This window comes from Calonectris borealis, chromosome 2, assembly GCF_964195595.1.
Source record: "Calonectris borealis chromosome 2, bCalBor7.hap1.2, whole genome shotgun sequence".
NCBI lineage: Eukaryota > Metazoa > Chordata > Aves > Procellariiformes > Procellariidae > Calonectris > Calonectris borealis.
Genome location: NC_134313.1, coordinates 42,532,067 through 42,555,970, shown reverse-complemented (window position 1 = coordinate 42,555,970; position 23,904 = coordinate 42,532,067). Strand labels below are relative to the sequence as shown.

Sequence of the window (23,904 nt, the reverse complement as noted above, 5' to 3'; positions counted from 1 at the left end):
CAGCTTCTGCCCTGCTCTGCTGACTCTGGCTCTAGAAGAGTGACAAGAGAGAAGAGCCGTATCTTCTGGCAGGAATGGGATACATTACCCTGAAATTCCAGTCTACCTACAGGGAAGGACCAACACAGAGCAAGGGAGGGCAGCTATTATCTAGCATTTATCCATCCCTACTTCACCTGAGTAATAGCTATCCCATTAATACTCTAAGAAATTAGGGTATAAACATGAAATAAGAAGTTAGGGATGTATCTATGACCATGTGCATATGGCAACAAAAGGCAGGGGAAGCCTTTACTTTCCTGTTAACATGAAAAATCTCTCTGTTGGATGTCATTCTATCCCATTTTACCCTGGAGCTGTACAGGACAAAACAGTTTTGACATGGTGCCTGCCGTACCAAAGAGCACGCATACATATCTTATACGGATCCCCCTGGTATAGCTCTGGGAGGGAGGAAAATACCATCTCTGTGCAAGCAGCATTCCTTCCTCTGCCTTGGGTATTTCTTTTCTTCCCACCGGGGCAGTGAGGGGACTGCCCCAAACCATCAGGTCCAGGCCAGTTCTCCTCTCTTCCCTTTGGATTGTGCAGGTGATTTGGCAGCTGGATTCATTACCCGTAACATTTATCAGGCCTCAGGAAGGCTACAAAAGTGCAATACTTTGTGCAACAGAGTCCTGAATTACATTCTGTATTGTGACTAGAAAGAAATGTAAAATAAACAATATAATTTTATACTGTGCTGTGCGTGGCCCACAAATTACAGGAGGAGGAATTACATGAAGAACAATTCATCTCCGAGATTCCAATTATAGGTGTGGGGAGAAAACAATATATTTGTGAGAATTTGAAATGCAGAGCAGTTGGCATAGTTTTATTTTAAAATGATAAATATTTTCAGATCGAAGTGCAATTAGTAGTGAAAATGTCATGTAGTTTTACTATGTATGTTTGTTAATATGGCTGGCATAACTCATTTTGGAGATGCCTGCAGTGCAGAGTCCTGTACTACATATATCATAACCAAAAATACAGTACTTACACGTATATATAAAATGTACACAGAGACAACATTGCCAAACAGCCTTTTGGGACAGTCTAAAAGAATATCATTAATTTTTACTGTATACTTACACTTCTGGCTCAGCTCCAGCACTGGCTTTCTGTAAAAACCATTTCAAGTATAGAATTATGCTATTTGCTTGCAGCAACATCACAGGAACAGTAGTGTGCCATATGTTGCTACTTAGCAACTTAGTCTATAAGTCCCAAAGCATGTACTGATTTGAAAATTGAACAGAAATGATAATTGTTGAGGGATGCTGTGAGGCAACTTGTCTTGGATTACCAAGCTATGCAGATGTTTGATGTTATATAGCAAAAGGAACAAAACTATATTTTTCCTGTCCAATGGCTGAGTTTTTATTTATGTTAGCCTAAAGGGGATAAATTGATTAAAACCCTTAAAATAATACAAGGTGATGTTTTTCTGGATATGAACACTTTGCAGTAAACAGAAAGAACTGAAGTGCGAAGTTCAGCTTTTTCAGGGCAATTGAAACATTTCTGATGTCTAAATTTTATTTTCTTCTGCAACAGAGTTTATTTTATAACCCCCAAATTTCTTGAAATGCTGGATTCTAGGAAAAATCAGAGGGAAAAGGCAAAACAAGCAAAACTAACTTCTCAGGGTTAGGTCCAAAGCAAGGACGTGAGCATGTCAGCGTGTATCAGGACGCCAAAAATCCTGCCTCTATAGTTACATAATTCTGAAGACAGCCTAGTGGGAACCCCTCGGTCTTTGGTGTTGTATACCATGACTCAGTCTGCCAACCTACCTCCCAAATAAGCTGTGACAGACTCTGAAATTAGAAAATGATGCTTGCGTCTGACTCAGTCAGCATGATCAGAGCTCGAATAAAAGTTTCTGATAGGACCGTGCATCTCCTAACATGTGGGATTCATATTTTAGTTAACAGATGTTCATCCATCAAGGAAAGTGGAGAGATGAATTCACTCCTCATTCTGACAGGATTCAAACCCTCATCTCTGATCTTGCAAGGGAACAGCCAAGTTATTAGGAATGGGAGGGAGCCTGCACTCCTCTCGCTGAAGTCATGCAACTGCAAGGCTCGTGAGGACTGATACAAAATGGACACAGGAGGAAACTCTATGGATTAAGTGACGAGGCTTTCACCTCGGAGACAACATTTTCTCATCTCTTCTTACGGGATTATTTGTTTTATATCAGGTAACAGCACGTGGCAAATGAACAAACAACCCTGAAAACAGAAACTAGAAAATACAGTCACATCCTTTCCTCTTCCTCTCCCTCCCTAGTAAACCACATAATCTGGCATGCTTTGTTTTCAGAGCAGTGAATATCGTATTCTGTCCCATTTTAACAAGCTGATTGGCTGTTGAAATGTAGTCACTTCACCAATTTTGGGTGACCACCAAATTTTTATGCCCGAGATAGGAAGAGTGCCCCATTACAGTTGGTGAAGACCTCACCAATACTGTCAATGGAGAGCTGCTTATCTCCTTTGAGGGACAACTAGCAGCTATCTACATCAGGAACAGGTTCAGGAAGGCTTCTCTCACAGTCCCAGTTCTTACCTAAACAAGAGAGAGGCAGGCTTTCCAACACACCCCCGGCTTCCTGCTCGTAGTGTGGTTTTTGCCTCCTTTTAAAAATATTGTTATTATTACAGGCTTTCATCTATATTCACTTAAAAAATGCTGCAACGGTGTAAGCACCAGGAGAGAATCACAGTAAGGGAAAGGAGGGTGCAACAGCCCAAGGCTGACGGCTTCTCAAAGAGGCACAGGAGGCTGTTTGACCAGAGTGCGTTTGGTAATAACTCAGCTTACTGTGCCTGGCAGCTGAGCTAGCTCTTGCCATACGGACCCCCCGGCAAAGGACAGTTTCGACACCTGCCTCTGGGTTTTGAACTCCACCCGGGAGCCAGACACCCCAGAGCTCAGCTTTGCCATAGCGAGACTTTAAGTCTGTAAGCCCTTTCTTAGTTCCAGCCCTTAGTAAGCATTCAGGGTTTTCTGTCCTCTTTGAATTTGGAAATGTCACATTTGACAGGTTTTTTCCTTGAAGACAAAATCATTTGCACTTAAAATATCTAGGCCTGGATCTTTAAAGGTACTTTAAGCACCTTACTTCCACTGAAACCAGTGAGTGTTAGATGCATAAATATCTCTGAGGATCTGGGCCTTGTTAGCACATGTAGAAACCGCATAAAAGATTAAAACTTACAGTCTTAATTTTTCAATATGCCATTTAAATTATTTAAACTACATGCATACACAGTACAAAAATATCAACAGAAGAAAAATAATTCTGATGTATAATGTGGATTTGCAATTCTTTATTCAAAACTATTTAAGACAGACATAATGATTCTCTGAAAGGTAGCAACTGCCTTATAACAGCAATCATTCACAGAGTTTGTATTTCTACTGTTTCAAACAAATTCAATTAGCCCTTGCACTTCAAAACCCTCAAGGCATAAATGAGATGATACTAGGCTGCTTTAATCTAATAGTAATACTAAAACTTGTCAGTACAGTTTTTGGATTAATGGTTAGAGAAAAATTAATAATATAATTTTTCATTTTTTAATCAAACAGTTCTATTCTAAACTACCTCTGGATCTTGGAGGGTTCTTAGCTGAGCAAGTTCAATCACACACAAATCCTAAACGCAAACTACAGTTGGTCTCTAAAGGTATTTCAAAATAACTTCAGCAGAAGGCTGGGAAGCAACATGGTGGAACATTTTAAAGATGGTCTTTTTGATTGAACAATGTAGCTCATCTCACATAACCTGCTGCTTCCCTGTCCCCAAATGAACCGTGTACTAGACATCATGAACAGTTAGGCCAAATGGCTATCTGAAGAACCCTACTTCATGAGGACATTTATCTTTGAATGTACTGTCACTTCCCAAAGCTGTTGATTCCTAAATGACATCCTGCTCATCCACACATGTTTACTATGCATGCAAACTTATTTCCCACCTAATGAGAGCCCTTCATACAATCCTACTGGTCCTGTCAGAAAGAGATATGTCAGACTAGCCACCGCTGGGCCTGAGATATTGCATGACCTAGACCACAAGTCTGATTATTCGGGGAAATTTCTGACACAATCTAACTGACCTGCACCACTATCACCATCACTTACTAATGTGGAATTAAACTGACTGAAACATGTGAAGTAAATGAAAATTTCTCCCCTACATATAGATGTAGCTACAGGTAGACAAACCAAAAATTTCAAAACTATTTTTGCTTTTTAAGAAGTAATTAAAATCTTTCATTCTTAGAAATCTATAGTATCTTAGGGTTCAAGTGGAAAGGTGAAAGATTTTTAAATATACACCTAATATCAGAATTTAGCGTGTAGGGTTCCCCAGAAGGGAAAGGACTCAAAAATACTTGTAAAGAATCCACATCACATTAACCCTTTTGGGCTGCAAGCTACAGAAGACCAAGTCATTGCCTTAACCCCACTGCTAATGGTGTGACATTGGCAACATTCCTCAGCCATCAGATTAGTGTTAAAAATGCAATTCTTCAACTACAACTGGCCTATGAATGATAATTAAAGCTGTTTGTGACATGTGTAGCTTATAATGATTAACTTGTCTGCAGTCAGATAAACAAATAACCTGCACCTGTAAAGACTTTATTTCCTGAAGGTAAAACAACTGTTTAGGAAAGATCATGCTGGCAAAACAGCTGCTTGCATTCTGGAGAGGAAACAAGGTAGTATCTTTCAACAAACGCCAACTCTGGTGTTTTATCAGCTCTATCTCATTAACTGGAAACAAGGCTTAAATGCTTTGTTTATAAATTATGATTATTCCTGATTGCAGCAGTTACTGATAGTGCCACTCATTTGCAATGCAACTCTTTGAATTTGTTTAATTACAATTTGAAACAAGGCAGAGAAGATTAATTAACCCACCTGGCTGGCTGGCACATAGTCCTGGCTCGGCTCTGTCATACTCATATACATGTTCTCACCGTCAAACTGCAAAGGAAATAATAGTAAACATTCAGCAAACTTGAATATTTTTCAGCATTCACTGAAAAAACCAGTAGCTATAAAATAATATTACAGCCTGGTTTTAGAGACTTGTAATTGCGTGTGTGCATCTTGTCTTTGATGTTCCTGTTGTCATCCTTATTGACCCTGGATGTCAGTGATTTGGAGTAATTAGCGCTCTAGTAATTACAGCTAGCAAGCAAGAAATGAATGGTTTCCTTTCATCTGCAATCTGTTTTAAAACAAAATGGCTCATTTTGTGTACCATGTATACATATTGCTGTTGGTTGTAATGAAGTACTAAGTGAATTGCACAGTTACTGAGAAAAGGAAGATGAGAATAGAAACTGCACTAAAATGCATCTTAATGGATTCCATCTTCAGCTTCTGAGCCGAACAAGAGTTGAAATTTCAAAACAAATTAAACCCCCTCCTACTGAAATGTTCCCCTATCAGAAAGTAGGAAATACATTTCGAGACAGCTTTCAGACATCTGAATGTACGAAACAGTATACCTCCTGACCGTATGGTGTAAGAGGATAGTTTGCTCGATGTGTGAATAAAGTAAACATTCCTAATCAGAACTGCAAAAATACCCTTCCGTAAATGATAAATACCATACCTGGAAATGTATACAAAGCTTTTTTTGTTGTTGTTCTTTTTCTCCCCTTATCTGCAGTTAAGTAACAGAAATGTCATAGAAAAAAGTTGATTAAAATCTGAAGGTCTAGATGGAGAAAAACTGACAGAACTGAAGCCTCATCCTGTACCAACACAAAGAAGTATAAAACTACTGACTCCTTACGTAATCTGGAAAATGTCCCCACAGAACTCTTATCATGCCCACTCAAGTGGCAGTGCCAACAAGGCAACTATAGTCCCAGTGTCCGCTCAGGAGGTAAGAAAAATCTTTTCAAACCTTTCAAGTAGAAACGAACAACAGCAGGAATCCCCATCCCCAGTCATCAACCACAAATTTCCAGCTGTTACGAGGTCTGTTTGGAATAACTTTCACCTGACCCCTTCTGTGAATGCTTAGAGTGACATATTTTGGAAACGAGCCATTATTTTTGATGATGCGGCGGCATTTTTAAGAAGTCCCCACTACTGGGCTTGCTCTACTCCTACGGAAGGTGGCAGTGAAATATCCCATGGACATTTCTCGATCCGTGCTGAGCTTCTTGGGATATTCTACCTGCAAGGCACAGTATATTCAACTAGACCAAGGTTGCAAAGTCAAACTATGGCTTTGGCAGATAGCGCTACTAATTTTTGCTGAGGCGGCTGAAAAGGTTTCGGCTTCCAGCTGTTCATCCTCTTTCTCTGCCAGAGGCTTCAAGGCTTGTAACAGCAGCGGTAGAAGTGAACAATTGCCAGCTCCTGGCACAGCAGTTGATGGTCTGCCCTTCCTGGCCAGAGCTATTTAATAGATAGTCACAGCCTATCTGTCAGAAGTCCTAGTTTCATGGGAGGGGAAGGATGATGCCACGGGCACAGATCTGCCATAGGGAATAGAGTATTTCCAAAGTTTGATGGAATAGAGAGAGTTGGATTAGATCTTAAAAATAGGGATTGATGGTTGTTCCTTTATTGTTTCTTGTTTACACTTGCCATTTCTTTCAGCTTTCTCATTCAAGAATGTTCTTATTTATTAGCATTCAAAGTAGAGTTTTGGAGAAAATTTTTTAGCGCCTGGATTGTTTGCACACTGGAAAAAATGCATTGTTTCTTCTACTGAGATGGACAGGTGAAATTCTGAAGAGAGATTTCACAGCCTGCAGTTGGAAACCAAGCGCTCCAGTGCAAGGCCTACAGGAGCTCAACTTATTCAGCTTGTCAGACAGAAAGCTGAAAGGTGCCTTGATCACTGCGATTGGTACTTACACCCTGGAAAGATGTTTGATAGCAAGATGTCAGCCTTCCTGACAATGGTATAATGAGATCTAGTGTTGAGAAATGGGAGTTAGAGAAATTCAGTTCTGAAATAAGATACAAGTTCCTACTTTAGAAGTTAATTAAGCGTTATGTCAACAGCAAACTCATAATTTCTTGGACATTTTAAAAGGAAAGTAGATGTCTTTTTCAGAAAAGATGCATTCCATATTGTATTTATGAGAAATCCTATGGATAGGATAGTTATGCTGGCTCATTATGGTAGTCCTATCTGCCCTGGAACCCATGATTCCTTAAAACTCCTATTTTGAATTTCCCTCATTACCCTCATGTATTTGCTGCACTACCTTGCAAACATTGCTATAATTGAAATATTATGTTGCATGTGTTTACTTGCAAAGAACATGAAGAAATTTCTTTCCTTTTCTACATACAGGCTAGGTACAGTCCAGAGTTATTTCAATGTATTTTGCCTTCCATAATGCCTGAACCTGTGATTTAAGAATCTTTATGAAGTATATTAGTCTTTCAGATAATTCCCTCTTTTGGATGTTTGGTCATGTGTCCTTGCTTGCAATCACCAAGTCTGCATTCACAGAAAAATTTCTCTAAGGTAATTTTTCCATGAATCTTGGAAATTTTCATCATTCTGTATGTTACTGGGGGATCATCTGCCTATCTGATAGGTGCCTTGCTACTAGTGGTGCCTCCAGCATTGATAGGATCTTAGTTCTCAGCCTTTCCTGTTCGTTGCTTGTGGTCCTCTATTTAGCTCTGAAATGCTTTTGTTCTACGTGGTCTGTGGGCTTAATGTGAGCATGTATCAATGAAAACGAAAAACAAAAATATACCTAAAGTTAAACTTCCTGGCTTTTTGGCTTGGCCTTAAATCAGAAATGACGTTCTGCAATGTTTTGGATGAATTTGTTAGGGTAAATTATCAGAAAAATATATTGATGCATAACGTCTGTAAAATCTGAGTGACCTGTTAACATCTAAAAATACCCAGCAGCTGTTTGATTTATTACTTAATTTCTTCAATATTCAAACATGGAGTTTAGTCACTGCAATATTTAGCATCTGCTTGTTAGAAGTATGTGCCCACCTTGCCCAAATGTGACTATCTCATATCAAAACAATAAACTGAGAAAAAAATGCCAATGATTTGATCAACTGGAAGGTCCCACTGTTGTTTTTTCCCACGTGTATCAGAAGCTTCCAAAACAAGCTCCTAAACCCCACAAATGAACATTGAATCATTTCACCTTTTTATACACTGCTTTGTAACATGCAGGCTCTGCAGCATGGCATCTCTCAACAACTCTCCTCCAGGACAGTTTAACTCATACTACATCCACCTTGAGTTCAGCTTTACAAGTGAGGTGATTTATGCAACAGCAGTTCAAGCAACCTATCCGGATCAGACAATGAGTCAAAAGAACAACACATACGACCCAAAGATGCCTCCAACCACCAGATTTTTCTTCCAGGTTATATTCCATGCCTCCAAAATTGTCTTATTTTACTCATCATCCCAGGTCTACAAGAACTTTGTATTCCCTGAACTTCCCTGCTACTCGCTGTGCTTGATTTCAAGCAAAGAAACTGCACAAGCATCACTTAACCTGTGGATGATTCATCCAAACAGAACAGACAAAACACAAAGGCAGGCAGTTAAATGAACTGTCTTTTATGAACCTATGTATGATGTATATATATCGTATGACATTTCATCTAAGGCTTTCCCAATGTGTCTCCAAGATCCTTCAGTATCATTAAGGGCAGATTTCAAAATCTTTCATTTTAATCTATTAAAAGTGAATGCTAATACAATATTCTGATGTGTGATAATAACTACTCTTGACAACATTTCTTTTCATATTAAAGTGTAACTGCATGAGAAGTTTGGGTGAGAGCAAACTAAGAATATGACTGCATTGTGATATGGAAAGATATATAACTGGGAGCTGTTTTTAATATATATTCAGAATTGCATAATATTTTTTATTTAAATGATCATTATAAATAAAACATACAGGCAACACTATGGCCTGGCCAGTTAGAATCTCCCTTAGAATAACCCTTTGTAAGTTATAATGTTCAGCAACCAACATGCACAAAATACCCAAGTGCTATTATTAAATGTAATTTACTCATCTAAGTTAGGAACATAATTACATACACACTGGCTGACTGTTACTGATCCAAGAGCTATGACAGAGTTCAGCAAATGTCCAGAGTGGTAAGGCTGTTTTATCAGGCATGGATTTACCAAGGGATCCAAAGCTGGCTTTTGTCTCCCATTAGCATGGCATCACATCAGAGTCATATGATGTAGTCATGGCCAGGAAGCCTGTTTTCATCTTCCCACTTAGGTTGCAGCCAACTCTGCCAGCATTTATAATAATGATTATGAAGTAGCAAAGCTTGCAAGAACGGTATTTTTTTATTCATTCTTTATGTGCTTCTTTAAATGAAAAACACCCTGTGTGGACTATGTCACAAAGACATTATAATCAGGTTGCACAAAGCCAAATAGAGAACAAAATTTCTCACGGTGACACCAACTTAAAGAATCTTCATTATAATCTACATACACAGAAGAATTTGGAAGACAAAAAGCAAGGTGCAATAGGGCAGAAAAAAGTAGAAGGGGTTGAAAGCCAAAGAGGATAACTGGAAATAAAACGTATTTATATACTGCTAACTGTATGTGCGTATACAGTGATTATAAATGCAGAGACATACCTGCATTAGCTTCATGTAGCTAGTTCAGATGACAACTGCCACAGGGATGCACAGGTTCAACAGAAGCTTCCAGCCTAACTATGTGTCCTCCCCGCCCCACAGACTACCTTCTTCTATGCCAAGTCACTCTGTCTTCATTGCCAGGGTCACCTGTGCTATCTGGATTACGGGGAGAACAAATCTTCACCCCTCTCTTTATCTCTGTCTCCTTCCTACCTCACACTTCTTTGCTGTTGTTGAGAGAAGGGAGGGTTTATTTTGCTCCTTTTTCATCCACAGTTTTCAACTTCTGAGGGAATTGCATATTTGCTTTCTCTTTGTATGCATATATATATATGTGCCCTAAGTTCTGCAGGCATAGTTATATTAGCTACAAGAAAAAAAAATCAAGCACGTGGATCTTTGAGCTTCTTCTAGTTCATACTGAAGTGCAGCACAGTATGATAGTACCACATCTCGTCCAACTGCAGTGTAGGCAGGGAAACATGATGAATACTGGCCCATATGGCTTTTGATGCCAAAACAAGCTTAGGACTGGGGTATAGAGGGGGAGCAACTTCGGACACTGTTTTGTGCACAAATGTATCTCAACAGCAATATCCTGAAATGTAGAGAATAAAGGAGAAGAAGCAAGGGGAGAGATGATCAAATTGGTGAAAGTTGCTGTATTTAATAAGTTCAGCTTCTGGGTGAAGCCACTTGGACTCAACATCCCGATTTCTTCAAAGGATGTTACAGATCTTCAAAGCCGGTGTTATTAATCACATAATATAAATACAAATTTCTCCCATCTTAGATTGGAACTGGAAGCTAGATTTAAATTTAAACTTTAGCTATACCTTTTAACCATAGCTTACCTTGCTCTGATAGTACCCCAACACAATTCATTGTGTTTCATTTTAAGAAAATATTGCAATAACATTGCATAAAAAGATTATTTATTTCTAGTGATTTAGTGATTTTAGTGCTTACAGCTTATAGATATCATTTGTAACTTACATTATCTAAAAGCCACTAATCCGGAAAAAGCTTTAAAACTAGGTAATTTTGTTTATTTTAAACCAAATGCCAAGAGTGAACGTTGTCTCAGGTTGTTCGATGACAAACAGTGATATTTTATTTTACTCAGAGCTGCTGAAATGAGAGTAAAATAATGATGGGATACAACATAAATCATCAAATGGCTGTGCTAAAGAAATGGTTGCTCTTGTTACAGCAACCATTAAAGATAAAAAGAGAGATGCTCTGTAAACATTATTACATGATGGAAAATCCCTTTCTTGACACAGTTTGGCAGAGCGGTATGTCTGTATTAAATTGAAACTCCATTTTGTATCCTGAACTCCATTTTGTATGCTGTACTGAACACGTTTAAATTTGCCCAAGACAGCTTATAGTAATGCATTCCAGACAGGCGTCCTTCCCGGGAAAGGGGCTTGACATCTTGCTGAAGGACTATCACAGGAAAATTGTCAAAAAACAATCTAGTACTATCGACTTTGATTGTCTTTCTTCTGCCGTCTTCCCTCCCTCCTTCCAGGATTGTTTTTCAAAAGAGGAGAGTACTAGAAGACTATGAGATTGGGTGAAAATGCCTGAATGGAGCACCACGGCAAAAAGAAGTCAAATGTCTTTGCAGAGGATGTCCCTGTATGGCCAAAGGAAGGTGGTTACTGCAGACTGGCATGACATGGAGAAGTCCTGTCCCACCTGGAACACTAAGAGCCCTCCAGGTCACAGAAAGTTTGATGTGCCAAGCATTAGAGGGAAGATGGCATGTCTCAAGATTATTGTTGTTATTAATTTTAATTCTGTAACTTGTTTTCAGGAGTAAAATATGAGGAGAATCCTTTATGTCTGCTGTGTTTCATTTTCTTACATGTTGTCCCAAGAGTCTAAACCAGGAACATGGGGTATGTGTTTAATAAGTCCAAGTATAGTGATGTGTGGGCTAGGCATATTGGAGTTGGGAAGGAATCCGCCCCGGTCTCGACAGCTCCCCGGAGAGTGGAGCAAGCCACGAGGTGGGTGGGCACTGGCAGCGAGCCCCAGAGCGGGAATCGAGGGTGCTGCTTCGCAAGGAAATGCTGTCAGACATTTCCTACACTTGGAAAGAGCCAGAAACAGCGACGAAACTCTCTCTGCCCATAGCACCCAATGGACTTTGATACATTCCGTGCTTGGATCAAAGCGCGATAGGGCTTGCAGACTAGCACTGCACTGTGTCTTTTCTACAGCCTGGCTTTCAAAGAGGACATGTTTTGAAAATACCCTGCTTGATTCTCCTAGAATGAGACCATTTTTGTCTGATTTTCCATTTATAACACATACTTTTGCCTCAAAAATTATAAGCAGTGCTGTCAAAGTTTTCTCGCAGATTTTTATGACTGTTATGTTTATGCCTGTTATGTTTATGCCCAACCCAGACCTTCTACCATTGCGTTCCCCAAGCTAACTCACTATTTACCGCTCTCATTGCGAGAACGGGGAGCAACCAGAGGGTTTGCCGAGTATGTCCTCAACAGTGGCAAGCTGGCTGAATATCTAAATATACACTGGTAGTTAAAACTTGAATGATGGCACTACAGCATTTCTGTTTTTCCTGCACTTAATAGAGCTTAATGTGTAACCGGAGAGGAGGTGAAGGGGGGTGTTTAGCTTCCCGCTTGGAGCCTGCATGTGTCAATGCCTGACAGAGCCTTGAAGTTGTTAGCCTGCATGCAGAGTGCTAGCTGAATGAGGTTACAGTGCTGAGCACAGCGGGCTAATAGAAGTAGGATCAGACTGATAGGAGGAGTGGCAGAGTCCAGGCACAGCAGAGTGTATCAAAGACAGCCCAGGGGAGAGCGGGTACTGTATTAGTCCTTTGTGTACATTTAAATGGAAGACAGTGAGCATGCAGAGATGAACTCTGAACTCTCTCAGCTGGACTCCTGCTCCTTTTAACCTTGGGTGTTAAATAAAATAAAATAAATTAAAAAAAAAAACCAAACCAACGCACAGTAGTCTGGACTCCTATGCTAAACTCTCTCTTGCATATTGAACACACATTAATAAACATACCAAGATCAAAGTGGCAAGTGCTTTTGTCATTATTTTACTCAATCCACACTAAACTATAGATGTAGCAACCCACTGGGAAAATTGGGTGATAAGGTGGAAAGGTTTGAACAACTAAGATTAGACCTTTCTTTTTCTGCCTAGCTGAGTAAGGCTTTTTCTGCCTAGTAGCTGAGGAAATTTGTTTAACCTGGTAGGCTTGTAATATTTTCCAACCCCAACACACCTGGCCAGTTTCATGACAAGCTCTGATCCTGCATGATGGAAGGTGAAGGGAACTGTGCCATTGCCGTTCGGATCAGGTAGAATGGTAAGGTAACAGGGCCTTTCTTACTTTGAGTTTCAGAGTAATTTTTGTCAATATTCATCTCTGCCTCATCATTTCAAATGGTAGATTGTGTAATAAAACACAGGAAAGCTTAATAAAAAGGATCTTCAGAGAGCAGACAGATAATGAAAAAAAAGGCATTTTTTGTATATCCATGTGCACAGCCTCGTGTGTTGCAGTATGGCAGAAAAGAGGCTCTAGACCTTAGTGCGTGAGTTTTGCACAACTAGGACAAGACCGTTCCTTTGCATGACTACAGTGGGAGCTGTGTGCAGGGACCCATGGACAGAATTTAACCCACTGTTATTTATAGAGTGAATGGTGTATATATAGTTCCTGTGGGAAAGTACATCTGCTTCTACACAGCAGAATCTTAGAAATAAAATGAGCCAGAAAAACATTAACAACAAAAGCACAAGCAAAATTCCACTACTATCCTGAAAATCCTATGACAGAGGGTCTTGAGAAGTAAACTAAAGGTAACAATTGCCAGGTAACTAGAAAATCTGGCTGCCATTCTGCTATGCCTCATGTTTAAAAGAGTAAGGGAAAAAACCCCATGGCATACTTAGAAACCAGTTTTAAGAAGTTACTGAAAGGCTTGATCATCTAATAACTTAAGCACTCTAGACCAATGCAGCAGGTCATTCGAGCACATGCATAACATGCATTAAAATTATCCCGTTGAAGGGGATGACAGTGTTAGAGTATTTAAAATCAAGCACCCATTCAAATATGTCATGAGATAGGACCCAAGAGCTCAGAAATTTACAGGAACAGGCATAAAATATTGAAGTATGTGCCAAACTCAAATGGCATAAATCAGCTTAAATTTCTGGTAAACCAAATTATTTACTACAGTCTGATGGGATCTCATTAGGTACAACTAATTCAGACCTGGAGAGAGTGATAACAAAAATGACTAATTGCAAGGATTTAGCAAAACACAGACATCTGTTAAATGACAAGGGTGTTGTAGGGCTGATACACAATCGTAGTTTACCAAAACAGTCACCGTGGCAGCCATGTAGACAATCCTGCTTCCATCCACTGTTACTCTGGTATATGAGGAGCTCCACTAATTTCGTATTTTCATGAAGAATATCACACAAGTTTATTTCCCTGCCTGCATCAAACAAGAAGCTGGAGCCTCATGCATGTTCAAAAGAGGAATTTGAAGTAACATGAATTTTTACATTTACAGTTGCAACAAAGATTCAAAAGCTTGACAAGGCTTGTGGCTTAACTTATTCCTTTGCTAGGATGATCTACAGATCAAGCTGACAGAGCAACGTAGACAAGTTTGCAGTATTCTATCCCAACATAGCTCATTCAAGAGTAGATGTGGTTAGAAATGTTCAAATATTACTCAAAAGCAGAAGAGGAAAAGTTGTTTTACTTTTTTTTTCTTATCGACTTCAGTGAAGATGTGTCCTTGATGTAATGAAATCACTTATCAGTTCCCCAAAATTCTAAGTGTTCTCTCTACACCTTTTAAGATAAAATTTGACCTTCAAGATTACAGTTCATTTTATGACTAAATTATTCCATGACTGTTTTCATCTTTTGTTTCTATTTTGTCAAGTAGCACTCATAACAACTTTTTTTTGTTAGTCTGCAAGTGTTTCCTTTATATATTTGATACATTTTCTTTTAACAGAAAAAAAGACAAGTCTGCGCAAATATATTTCATTTTTTTCTTAGTTTTGAAGGTAAAGAGCTAAAATATCAAGTTACAGTTTTACTTGCCACTCTCTTACCAAAACCCTTTTAAAGATGAAAAATGTTCCACCTCCTCCTCCCTCCCAATTGAAGGAAGAGTGCTACCCTCAGCGCTGGCTGCTGCTTTTCCCATCAATACACTCAATCTACTACTGTTGTACATTCCTCACAGCAAATCAGATAGCAAAACTTACTCAAACCTGGCATTATCAGCACCACGGCTGTTGTCTTTCCAAGAGGCCATGCATATCAGCATGAGGCAGTCACGTTAGCGCTGGGAGGAAGCACCCTGGGCAGGCAAATCCATCCCCTGAATAATAGCGGAGTAGGTTCCACACAGCATCTGCAAAAGCTTATTGTCAAGTCCTGCCTTGCACGCAACTCCAGCAATGGTGTTTCCATGCATTTTCCCCTTTTGGTTCAAACTTTTCAGCAATTTTACTATTTTATCTTAAGACCTTTTTCCATCTTTCCAGTCTGCTGAGACTAATGATTCCTACCTTTTAATAACACTCGTGAACACACTTAAAGACAGCTACTCTGTCCTCTTCTTCAGGAAGCCTATTTTAAATTCTTTTAGCCTTCTCTGACAACGTGTTTTTCTCCAAACGTTTCCTCATTTGTAACCACTTGAGTGCTTCCCTTTACTGATGTCCTTTTCACCATCTCATGTGCTGTCCAAAATGAATGTAGTGCTCTAGCTAGCTGTGGACAAATCTGAACAGCTTCTCTATTCCCAGGGTTCATCCAGACTGTGGGTATGCATCAGCCTCTTCCTCTCTGTACACTTTATTTAGAAAATGCTTTGCTTTTTCCCAGCCCTTAATAAATGAAACCTCTGAAAGCTTCTCTTGATCTATACAGTAGCACGGAAAGTTCCCATATAGTTAGGGTAGACAACATGATCTATGACAAATGATGAAAATCTAAGCTCCACGGCTTTCGGCCCAAGTCAGAGCTGTATGTTTCTTCAAATCAAGCATTTCCAAGATGAATCTTATGATGAAACTAACTTTGAAACATTTTTACGTGAAAAATGAAGAAGACTCTTTCACCAGAAGAACGTGGCTGTTCAAGCACACAGCAGCACTGCGGGAAACTCCCGTTGAGTCCTACTCTGCTATTCCTTCATATACCAATTGCGCACCACAGCCACAGACTATGGGACAGTCTTCCCATATCACTGCTTGTGGCAGTTAACTTTCTAAAAGTACTTAATAATGTAGATTTGAATTTGTCTCTCTCACATCTTGCTGAGCACTCTCCCTCACAGTACATTATTTTCTGGTATTGGTCCTTCCAGTTTTGAACAGAAATCGTACCCCGGCCCTGAGAAATTCTTCTTAAGGAAGAACTGAAGAAAACCTGGCAATTACGGTTTTGTCAAATGAGCATTGGCAAATAAGTCACACCAAAATTTCCAGCCTGGTGTACTTCTGAAGTCCCTGAATGCAGTGAAACAAGCTGAGCTCTTTTATGCTGGAAAGGGCCATGCAGAGACACGAGGGAAGTGCTTTATTTTCACCCATTACCATGAATGAGCTCCGGTGCAGGCCCCTTGCTGGCAGGCCAGGCTGTAGCAGGGCTGCGATTCACTGGCAGTCATTCCCCACGTGCAGCCGCTCAGAGGGACACGGTACTCTGCACCCCATGGCTAGGAGAGGAGTTACGGACAAGGTGGCCATGGGCTCCCCTCACCTTGGCTGGCATTAAACTACCAGTCCCTGCAAAGTGGGTGTCAGCATTTTTGAACAGGACCGCAACACCAGTGTAATAACAAACGCCTTGAAATACAGAAGTGCTGCTTTTCAGACAGATAACCCTACGACTCATACAGTGCAGCCTGTGCATTCAGTCTGCTGAAACAGAAGCAAAACTTAGTATTTGCTAATCTTAATATAATTATAACAACCTATGTTATAACCACTGTTAATGAGCTAACATAATTTTTAAATAAATGTATAATATAACAATGTGATTAAAGCTTGATGGAGCTGTTCTTATGCTTTTATGATATAAAAATGGCTTCTTATTAGCTTTTGATGTTTCATTTTCCCCACAGCATCACAATATCTGCTTCTGTTTTACCCAATTGTACAATAATTGTTGTTTAACTTCAGCAATCTCATAGCCTAGTCAGACTCTTTAGCCATTTTATTAATCAATGAAAGTACTCTATAACAGTAATGTCATGGAAAATATGCCTTATCATTTTAGTGCCCCATATTATATTCTCTCACCTCTCTGTAAAAGCTACTGAATTATTAATACACCGTCCTCTGGATTTGATAAAATCTGTGATGAAAATTATCATAATCTTCTATGCCTAAAGACCATTAAATGAGTGCACTTTAAACTTGCAATAAATGGCTTGAATAATTTTTGTTTTAAAATGTTCTTTGTGTTTGGAAGACTGAAATGCATTTTAACAGTTTTAAAGTTATGGAACAGCCCACTGAAAACTACAGCTTCAATGGTCATACCTAAGATTATGTCTCTACTGTACATACTCAGAATAAATTTTCTTCACATGGTCAAACTCATTTCCAAACTAAACTTTCCCAGTCTAGAATAACTTAATTCTGTGTTTATTAGGTTAAAAAAAAAGTAAAGAGGGAACAGAGAAAATCAAATGGGCAAATCATGCTCTGATTTACAGATATACAACCCCTGCAGAAACACAACAGCTGCATAAACATCACCAAAACCATATTTGGCTCCTTCCCTCCCACATTAAAAGGCACACAAAGCACCAGTTGAAATAATCATATATTTGCTGATGGAGTAAAATGTCCTTGATTTGAATGCAATTCAGAAACACCTTTTCAGAGAGGGATCCTGTACCAGGATACTGGTCTCGGTTTATGCTGGTATAATTCAACTGATTTCAAGACTAACATTGAATAGAACATCCATTGGTCAGGCCCAGGAAATGAAGGTGGAACCTGAGGTGCAGTTTGCTTTTTTCTCATTTTTAGGGAAACCATTAAATGGGCTCACACATTCAGCATGTAGTCTCTTTTGGTGTCAGCAACAATCTGTTTTGTGATATTCTTTTAAGAGAAGTATTAAGAGGCTCTGGGGTTTTGCAGCCGTTCCAGAGTCTTAATAGCTGAATTCATAAATAGCTAGTCATACAATGTCACTGTTTCTTCCTGTGTTCTACAGTTCTTGTAATACTCCCAACTTTCCCTTATGCCAGCGCCTACAAGTCAAAAGTTCAGAAATAATAACAGAGTACAAAAATGTGCCATCATTAGATTCATGTTTTGATAGAAAATTAACTTGGTGTTTCATTCATTCATCAGAAATAGAAACTATTGCCTTGGAAAATGTAAGGTGATTAATTTTCCAATATTTTCAGATCATATTAGTAATACACAACATAAGTGTTTTGACATGTCTAGTAGTTTTACTCATAATCACGATTTTGCAGTTCAGAAATCCTTTTAGCCATGTGAGCCCTTACAAGCTAAAATAGTCAGAGCATTGATTTAAAAGCTGAGGAAGTATTTTATGCATTACTGAAGATCACTGAAGATTTTTTTTAACACAGAGAACAATGTGATTTTATTTCTTACTGTTAAACACAGCTCCTTGGAAATGTATAACCAGCTCCTTTTAAGAATACGAAGCAAAAGCAATGTCATGTATTATGCTACACCAGGTAATTCAGTGTCTTAGACAGGATTAGCCAACAGATTTATCAAGCAGCCTCTAAGGAAAGCAGAGTTCAAGTCTGGGCTCATCAATAATACATAAATAAACTGAACAATTAGGTACAAAGTGGCTATCTTGTCAGACAACTTATTAACCGATAAATGATATACTCACTGCAGACAGTGTAAAAAGGAGAGATATGTAAAGATAGGAAAAGAAGACCTGAAAAGAGAGAGGAAGATACTGTGCTCTTCAGTGTGTTTATAGACTTGGCGATTCTCTCTAACTCTCCAGCCCAAGCTGAGAGCTATGATGTCTAGACACAGGTGGTTCACCAACACTTAGAATCATAGAATCATTAAGGTTGGAAAAGACCTCTAAGATCATCGAGTCCAACCGTCAACCCAACACCACCATGCCCACTAAACCATGTCCCTAAGCGCCACATCTACATGTCTTTTAAATACTTCCAGGGATGGTGACTCAACCACTTCCCTGGGCAGCCTGTTCTCAAGGCCTGACCACTCTTTCAGTGAAGAAATTTCTCCTAATGTCCAATCTAAACCTCCCTTGGCCCAACTTGAGGCCATTTCCTCTCGTCCTATCGCTTGTTACTTGGCAGAAGAGACCAACTCCCACCTCGCTACAACCTCCTTTCAGGTAGTTGTAGAGCGCGATGAGGTCTCCCCTCAGCCTCCTCTTCTCCAGGCTAAACAACCCAGTTCCCTCAGCCGCTCCTCATAAGGCTTGTGCTCCAGGCCCTTCACCAGCTTCGTTGCCCTTCTCTGGACACGCTCCAGCACCTCCATGTCCTTCTTGTAGTGAGGGGCCCAAAACTGAACACAGTATTCGAGGTGCGGCCTCACCAGTGCCGAGTACAGGGGCACGATCACTTCCCTGCTCCTGCTGGCCACACTATTTCCGATATAGGCCAGGATGCCATTGGCCTTCTTGGCCACCTGGGCACACTGCCGGCTCATGTTCAGCCGGCTGTCAACCAGCACCCCCAGGTCCTTTTCCTCTGGGCAGCTTTCCAGCCACTCTTCCCCAAGCCTGTAGCGTTGCCTGGGGTTGTTGTGGCCGAAGTGCAGGACCCGGCACTTGGCCTTGTTGAACCTCATGCAGTTGGCCTCGGCCCATCGATCCAGCCTGTCCAGGTCCCTCTGCAGAGCCTTCCTACCCTCCAGCAGATCAACACTCCCGCCCAACTTGGTGTCGTCTCCAAACTTACTGAGGGAGCACTCGATCCCCTCATCCAGATCGTTGATAAAGATATTGAACAGGACCGGCCCCAAAACTGAGCCCTGGGGAACACCGCTCGTGACCGGCCGCCAACTGGATTTAACTCCGTTCACCACAACTCTCTGGGCCCGGCCGTCCAGCCAGTTTTTTACCCAGCAAAGAGTGCACCTGTCTAAGCCGTGAGCTGCCAGCTTCTCTAGGAGAATGCCGTGGGAGACAGTGTCAAAGGCTTTACTGGAGTCCAGGTAGACCACATCCACAGCCTTTCCCTCATCCCCTAGGCGGGTCACCTGGTCATAGAAGGAGATCAGGTTGGTCAAGCAGGACCTGCCTTCCATGAATCCGTGCTGGCTGGGCCTGATCCCCTGGTTGTCCCAGACATGGCTTGTGAGCGGCCTCAAGATGAACCGCTCCATAATCTTCCCCGGCACCGAGGTCAGGCTGACTGGCCTGGATCCTGGATCCCTGGATCCTCCTTCTGGCCCTTCTTGTAGATGGGCGTCACATTGGCAAGCCTCCAGTCATCCGGGACCTCCCTTGTTAACCAGGACTGCTGGTAAATGATGGAGAGTGGCTTGGCAAGCTCCTCCGCCAGCTCCCTCAGTACCCTCGGGTGGATCCCATCTGGCCCCATGCACTTGTGAGCGTCCAGGTGGCGTAGCAGGTCGTTTACTGCTTCCTCTTGGATTATGGAAGGTTTATCCTGCTCGCCATCCCTGTCTTCCAGCTCACTTCTCTACTAGGAATCACTTGGCTTTTTTTCTGGTAGCTGAACACAAATTTATGCCTTTGCTCTTTAATCAGTGGTCTGAGGACAGCTACTACCGGCATCAACTTCAACTGCTTAATATGCAAGTTTTACATAAATAAACAGTCATCCCCAGTGTGTAATGTCACCACTGGGCATTGCTATAATACGGTCTGACTCCTGAGATGCACCAGTTCCTAGGAAAGGGTGGATGAAAGCAGTCAGGCTTACATCTGGCTTACACAACAACAACATGTCTTAAAAGGCAAATCTATGTTAGTAAATGTCAAAATATGGGACATTTGGTCCTTCTTTACTAACTATCAACAAACTCAAATTTGATTTTCTTTTCTGTGCTGGCCTGCACTTTTCAGACAGAAAACAAGGAGAGAGACTAGAGGTAGGAAGGGCTGTTGCTATTTTTCCCTCAGCCAAGCAAAACAAAAAACATCTTCATTTCATTTAGGATCAACAAGTAAGCAAGCAAATCTAGTCCAAATAAAATCTTTTCATATGCACGTATCTACCTCAGCTCAGAAATTACGAGCATTTGAAGTACAGATCTCAGGATTTAACTCAGAATGAAAATAATATTTACTCAATATGAAGTCTTTCATGCCCAAGTACTCTAAACTGCTTTGCAAATATTGACTAAATTCTGCCCTTAATCTGTGTTCAGCGCCCCTTGACTCCAGTAGCCATTTTGAGGGGTATACACAAAAGAAGACTTCAGGCCTTGCACACTTTGCTAATGGAAATGTAAATTACCAGTGAAACACGGCCACTTCTGTAGTGAAAAGGGGACATTGCTCAGAAATACCTTCCAATGCAGCATAAAATTCAGGAATTTATAAATATCCTTGCCAGCTGGACAAGCAATGTGGATGAACTGAAGAGGCTTGCAGTGACTTCACTGCATGGTCATCATACCTCAGCTAACCAAGATGGGCGATTTTAAGACTACTCACTGTTGTTTTACTCTAGTCTCGTTTTAGTGAACAGTCCTTCCACTTTGCATCTGAGTGCCTTTGAAAATGCACTTTTATGTCTTGTCCAAAGACAGGCAGCGCCTGAAGAGTAATGTTCCCCTGCCACTTACAGGGGAAGCTGCTTCTTAGAGCCAGAAAGTCACCCCGATGGCTTCCTGAACCCCTTACTGTGTTCATGCTGGGCCTCCTCAAAGTAGGCACATGACAGCTAATGCAAGCACAGCACCTGCAGAAAGACTAGGGTGCAATCTGGATTAAAGGAAGAAGGAGACCTGGGTGGAAAAGCCTGTATCTTGCTGGGGGAGTGAAACAAAAGTTGTAAACAGAGGGAAGACGGGTGTCAAAGCTGAACTTCTGCTATGGAAGCAGGTTTCCATAACAGGCCAGCTGAACAGTCTATATGATGTGCATATTTCTTCCCGCTGACTATAAAGGGACTCTAGGACAAATGTATCAAACTTTTAAGATGTGTAAAAGTTGTGAGACGAATCCTAACCATTGCACAGCATGAAGTGAATGGGGACGGTGTAAAGCGTGCACTACCTTTCTCCGGGACCGGGTGTCCTCTCTGCTCCCCATCCTGAGGAGCTGAAGTGGCACCACTGAGGCATTGGGAAGCTCCAGCAGAAGTCATGTTCTCTGCTTCTTTAGATTGAACATTAGGAAAAATTTCTTTACTGAAAGAGTGGTCAGGCCTTGGAACAGGCTGCCCAGGGAAGTGGTGGAGTCACCATCCCTGGAGGTATTTAAAAGACGTGTAGATGAGGCCCTTAGGGACATGGTGTAGTGGGCATGGTGGTGTTGGGTTGACGGTTGGACACGATGATCTTAGAGGTCTTTTCCAACCTGTATGATTCTATGATTCTATGATTCTCCTGAAGATCAGTGGTAGGGATTATGAAGAAGCCCAGGGATGTCTTTGCCTGCTGTATTAAAGGATTCCCTTGCCTGAGGGAAACAGTTTTGTGGATATGACACTTTTCCCAACAGTAAGAAATAATAAAGAGTAGATTGGATTGTGTAGTATGGATGCAGGCATTTTATACAGCACTACCTGCAGAATGAAACTGGCAAAAGCAGTCATGAAGCGTCTTCCCAGTGAAGAATTTCCACGGTTGCAGTCAATCTACAGACAGGCTGATGGCACTGCAGCATGAAATTATTGCACCCCTGCCCACAAATCCAACCTATTATTTATTAGTGCAGACTGTTAAAGAAGAAACAATTTAGCACAATGTTTAAGAAGCAAAATAGACTTCTGAATTGCTATAGTATAATTTGCACCCAATTTATGGGTTTTTGCAGAGCCATGAAATGCCTTGATCTGTTTCGTATAAAACTTGGTTGAAAATATGTTTCTTAGAATGAAGTATGAGGTGATAAAAATGTGATTAAGGTGTGCTGGCAATTTCATTTTGGCAACTTTATGCTGTGCTTTTGAATTCCAGTTTATATAACGTTTGGCCCTTTTTTAGTTGACAGTCTATCAGCTGAAGTCTCTACATATACAAACATTAATAAACTCACAGACAATAAAATAAAAGCAGTCTAAAACTGCTACAATCTCTCTCTTTAAAAATAACTGTAGGAAGTCATAATGTATAGTTTATAATTACGATATCCAAAGAATTTCTGTTCAGTGAAGCCAAAGGAAATTGCTTACTATGGAACTAAGAATGCGATAAAAAGAAAATTAGGCACTGGCCCTGAAGCTCAAAAACAGAGTAAATCATGTATTTCCTCAAGCAGAAAGGGAGTCTCATTTTTCAGGGGGAAAAAACTCTCACAATAATGTTAAAACACAGAAGTCCAACTACCTAATCAGAAGATACAGATTAAAAGTGAACAAAACCAGTTTCAAAACCCCCTAAATTGTAAACAACTTTCCTTAGAGCCCTTGCAATGATAAGCCCAAAGTTATTGTGGGAATCACTTTCTAATTCTAAACTTGGACCTCTCTTTTCTACGCAGAAAATTCACCCCAGCCAGAGTTACTGCTTTAATTAATGCAGTTGGCATAACACAAGATGTGTTTCAAAGCTTCTTGTCAGTATGTCCCTGTAAAACGTAAGTGAAAATTAACCTTCAAGGGGTTGTAGTAAACAAATGCCCAGTGGAGGCAAAAAAAAAAATCTCCAAGTATAACTATCGCTTTAATATCTGTATGTGTGAAAATACTTTATCCTCTAACAAAGAATTAATCCCTGAAAAGCTTCACTAAACATTTTCTTGTACTACTCACATTTATGAAAGTGATTTCTAGAGCCTTAAGGAGGGTTAATGCACTCCCAGACTATAATCAATGAAAACAGCATGATTTACACAATCTGTGTTCTTTGTCAGATTTAACTAGTGTATCACTGCATAAGATCTTTTCGCTGACAGGAGCTTACTGTATGATGGAGATGCTGGAATCCTCCTTACACTGGTTGTACCTGGCATGCCGT

The 23,904-nt window shown here is 40.5% G+C and overlaps 1 protein-coding gene across 1 annotated transcript in view; it reads right to left on the bottom strand.

Moving 5' to 3' along the window:
- Window positions 1–23,904, bottom strand: part of TOX (thymocyte selection associated high mobility group box) — a 230,523-nt gene that overhangs the window by 107,759 nt on the left and 98,860 nt on the right. The window contains exon 2 of the mRNA XM_075141792.1: window positions 4,987–5,052. Within this exon, the coding sequence (XP_074997893.1) occupies window positions 4,987–5,052 (66 nt within the window). The remainder of the gene's footprint in view (window positions 1–4,986; window positions 5,053–23,904) is intronic.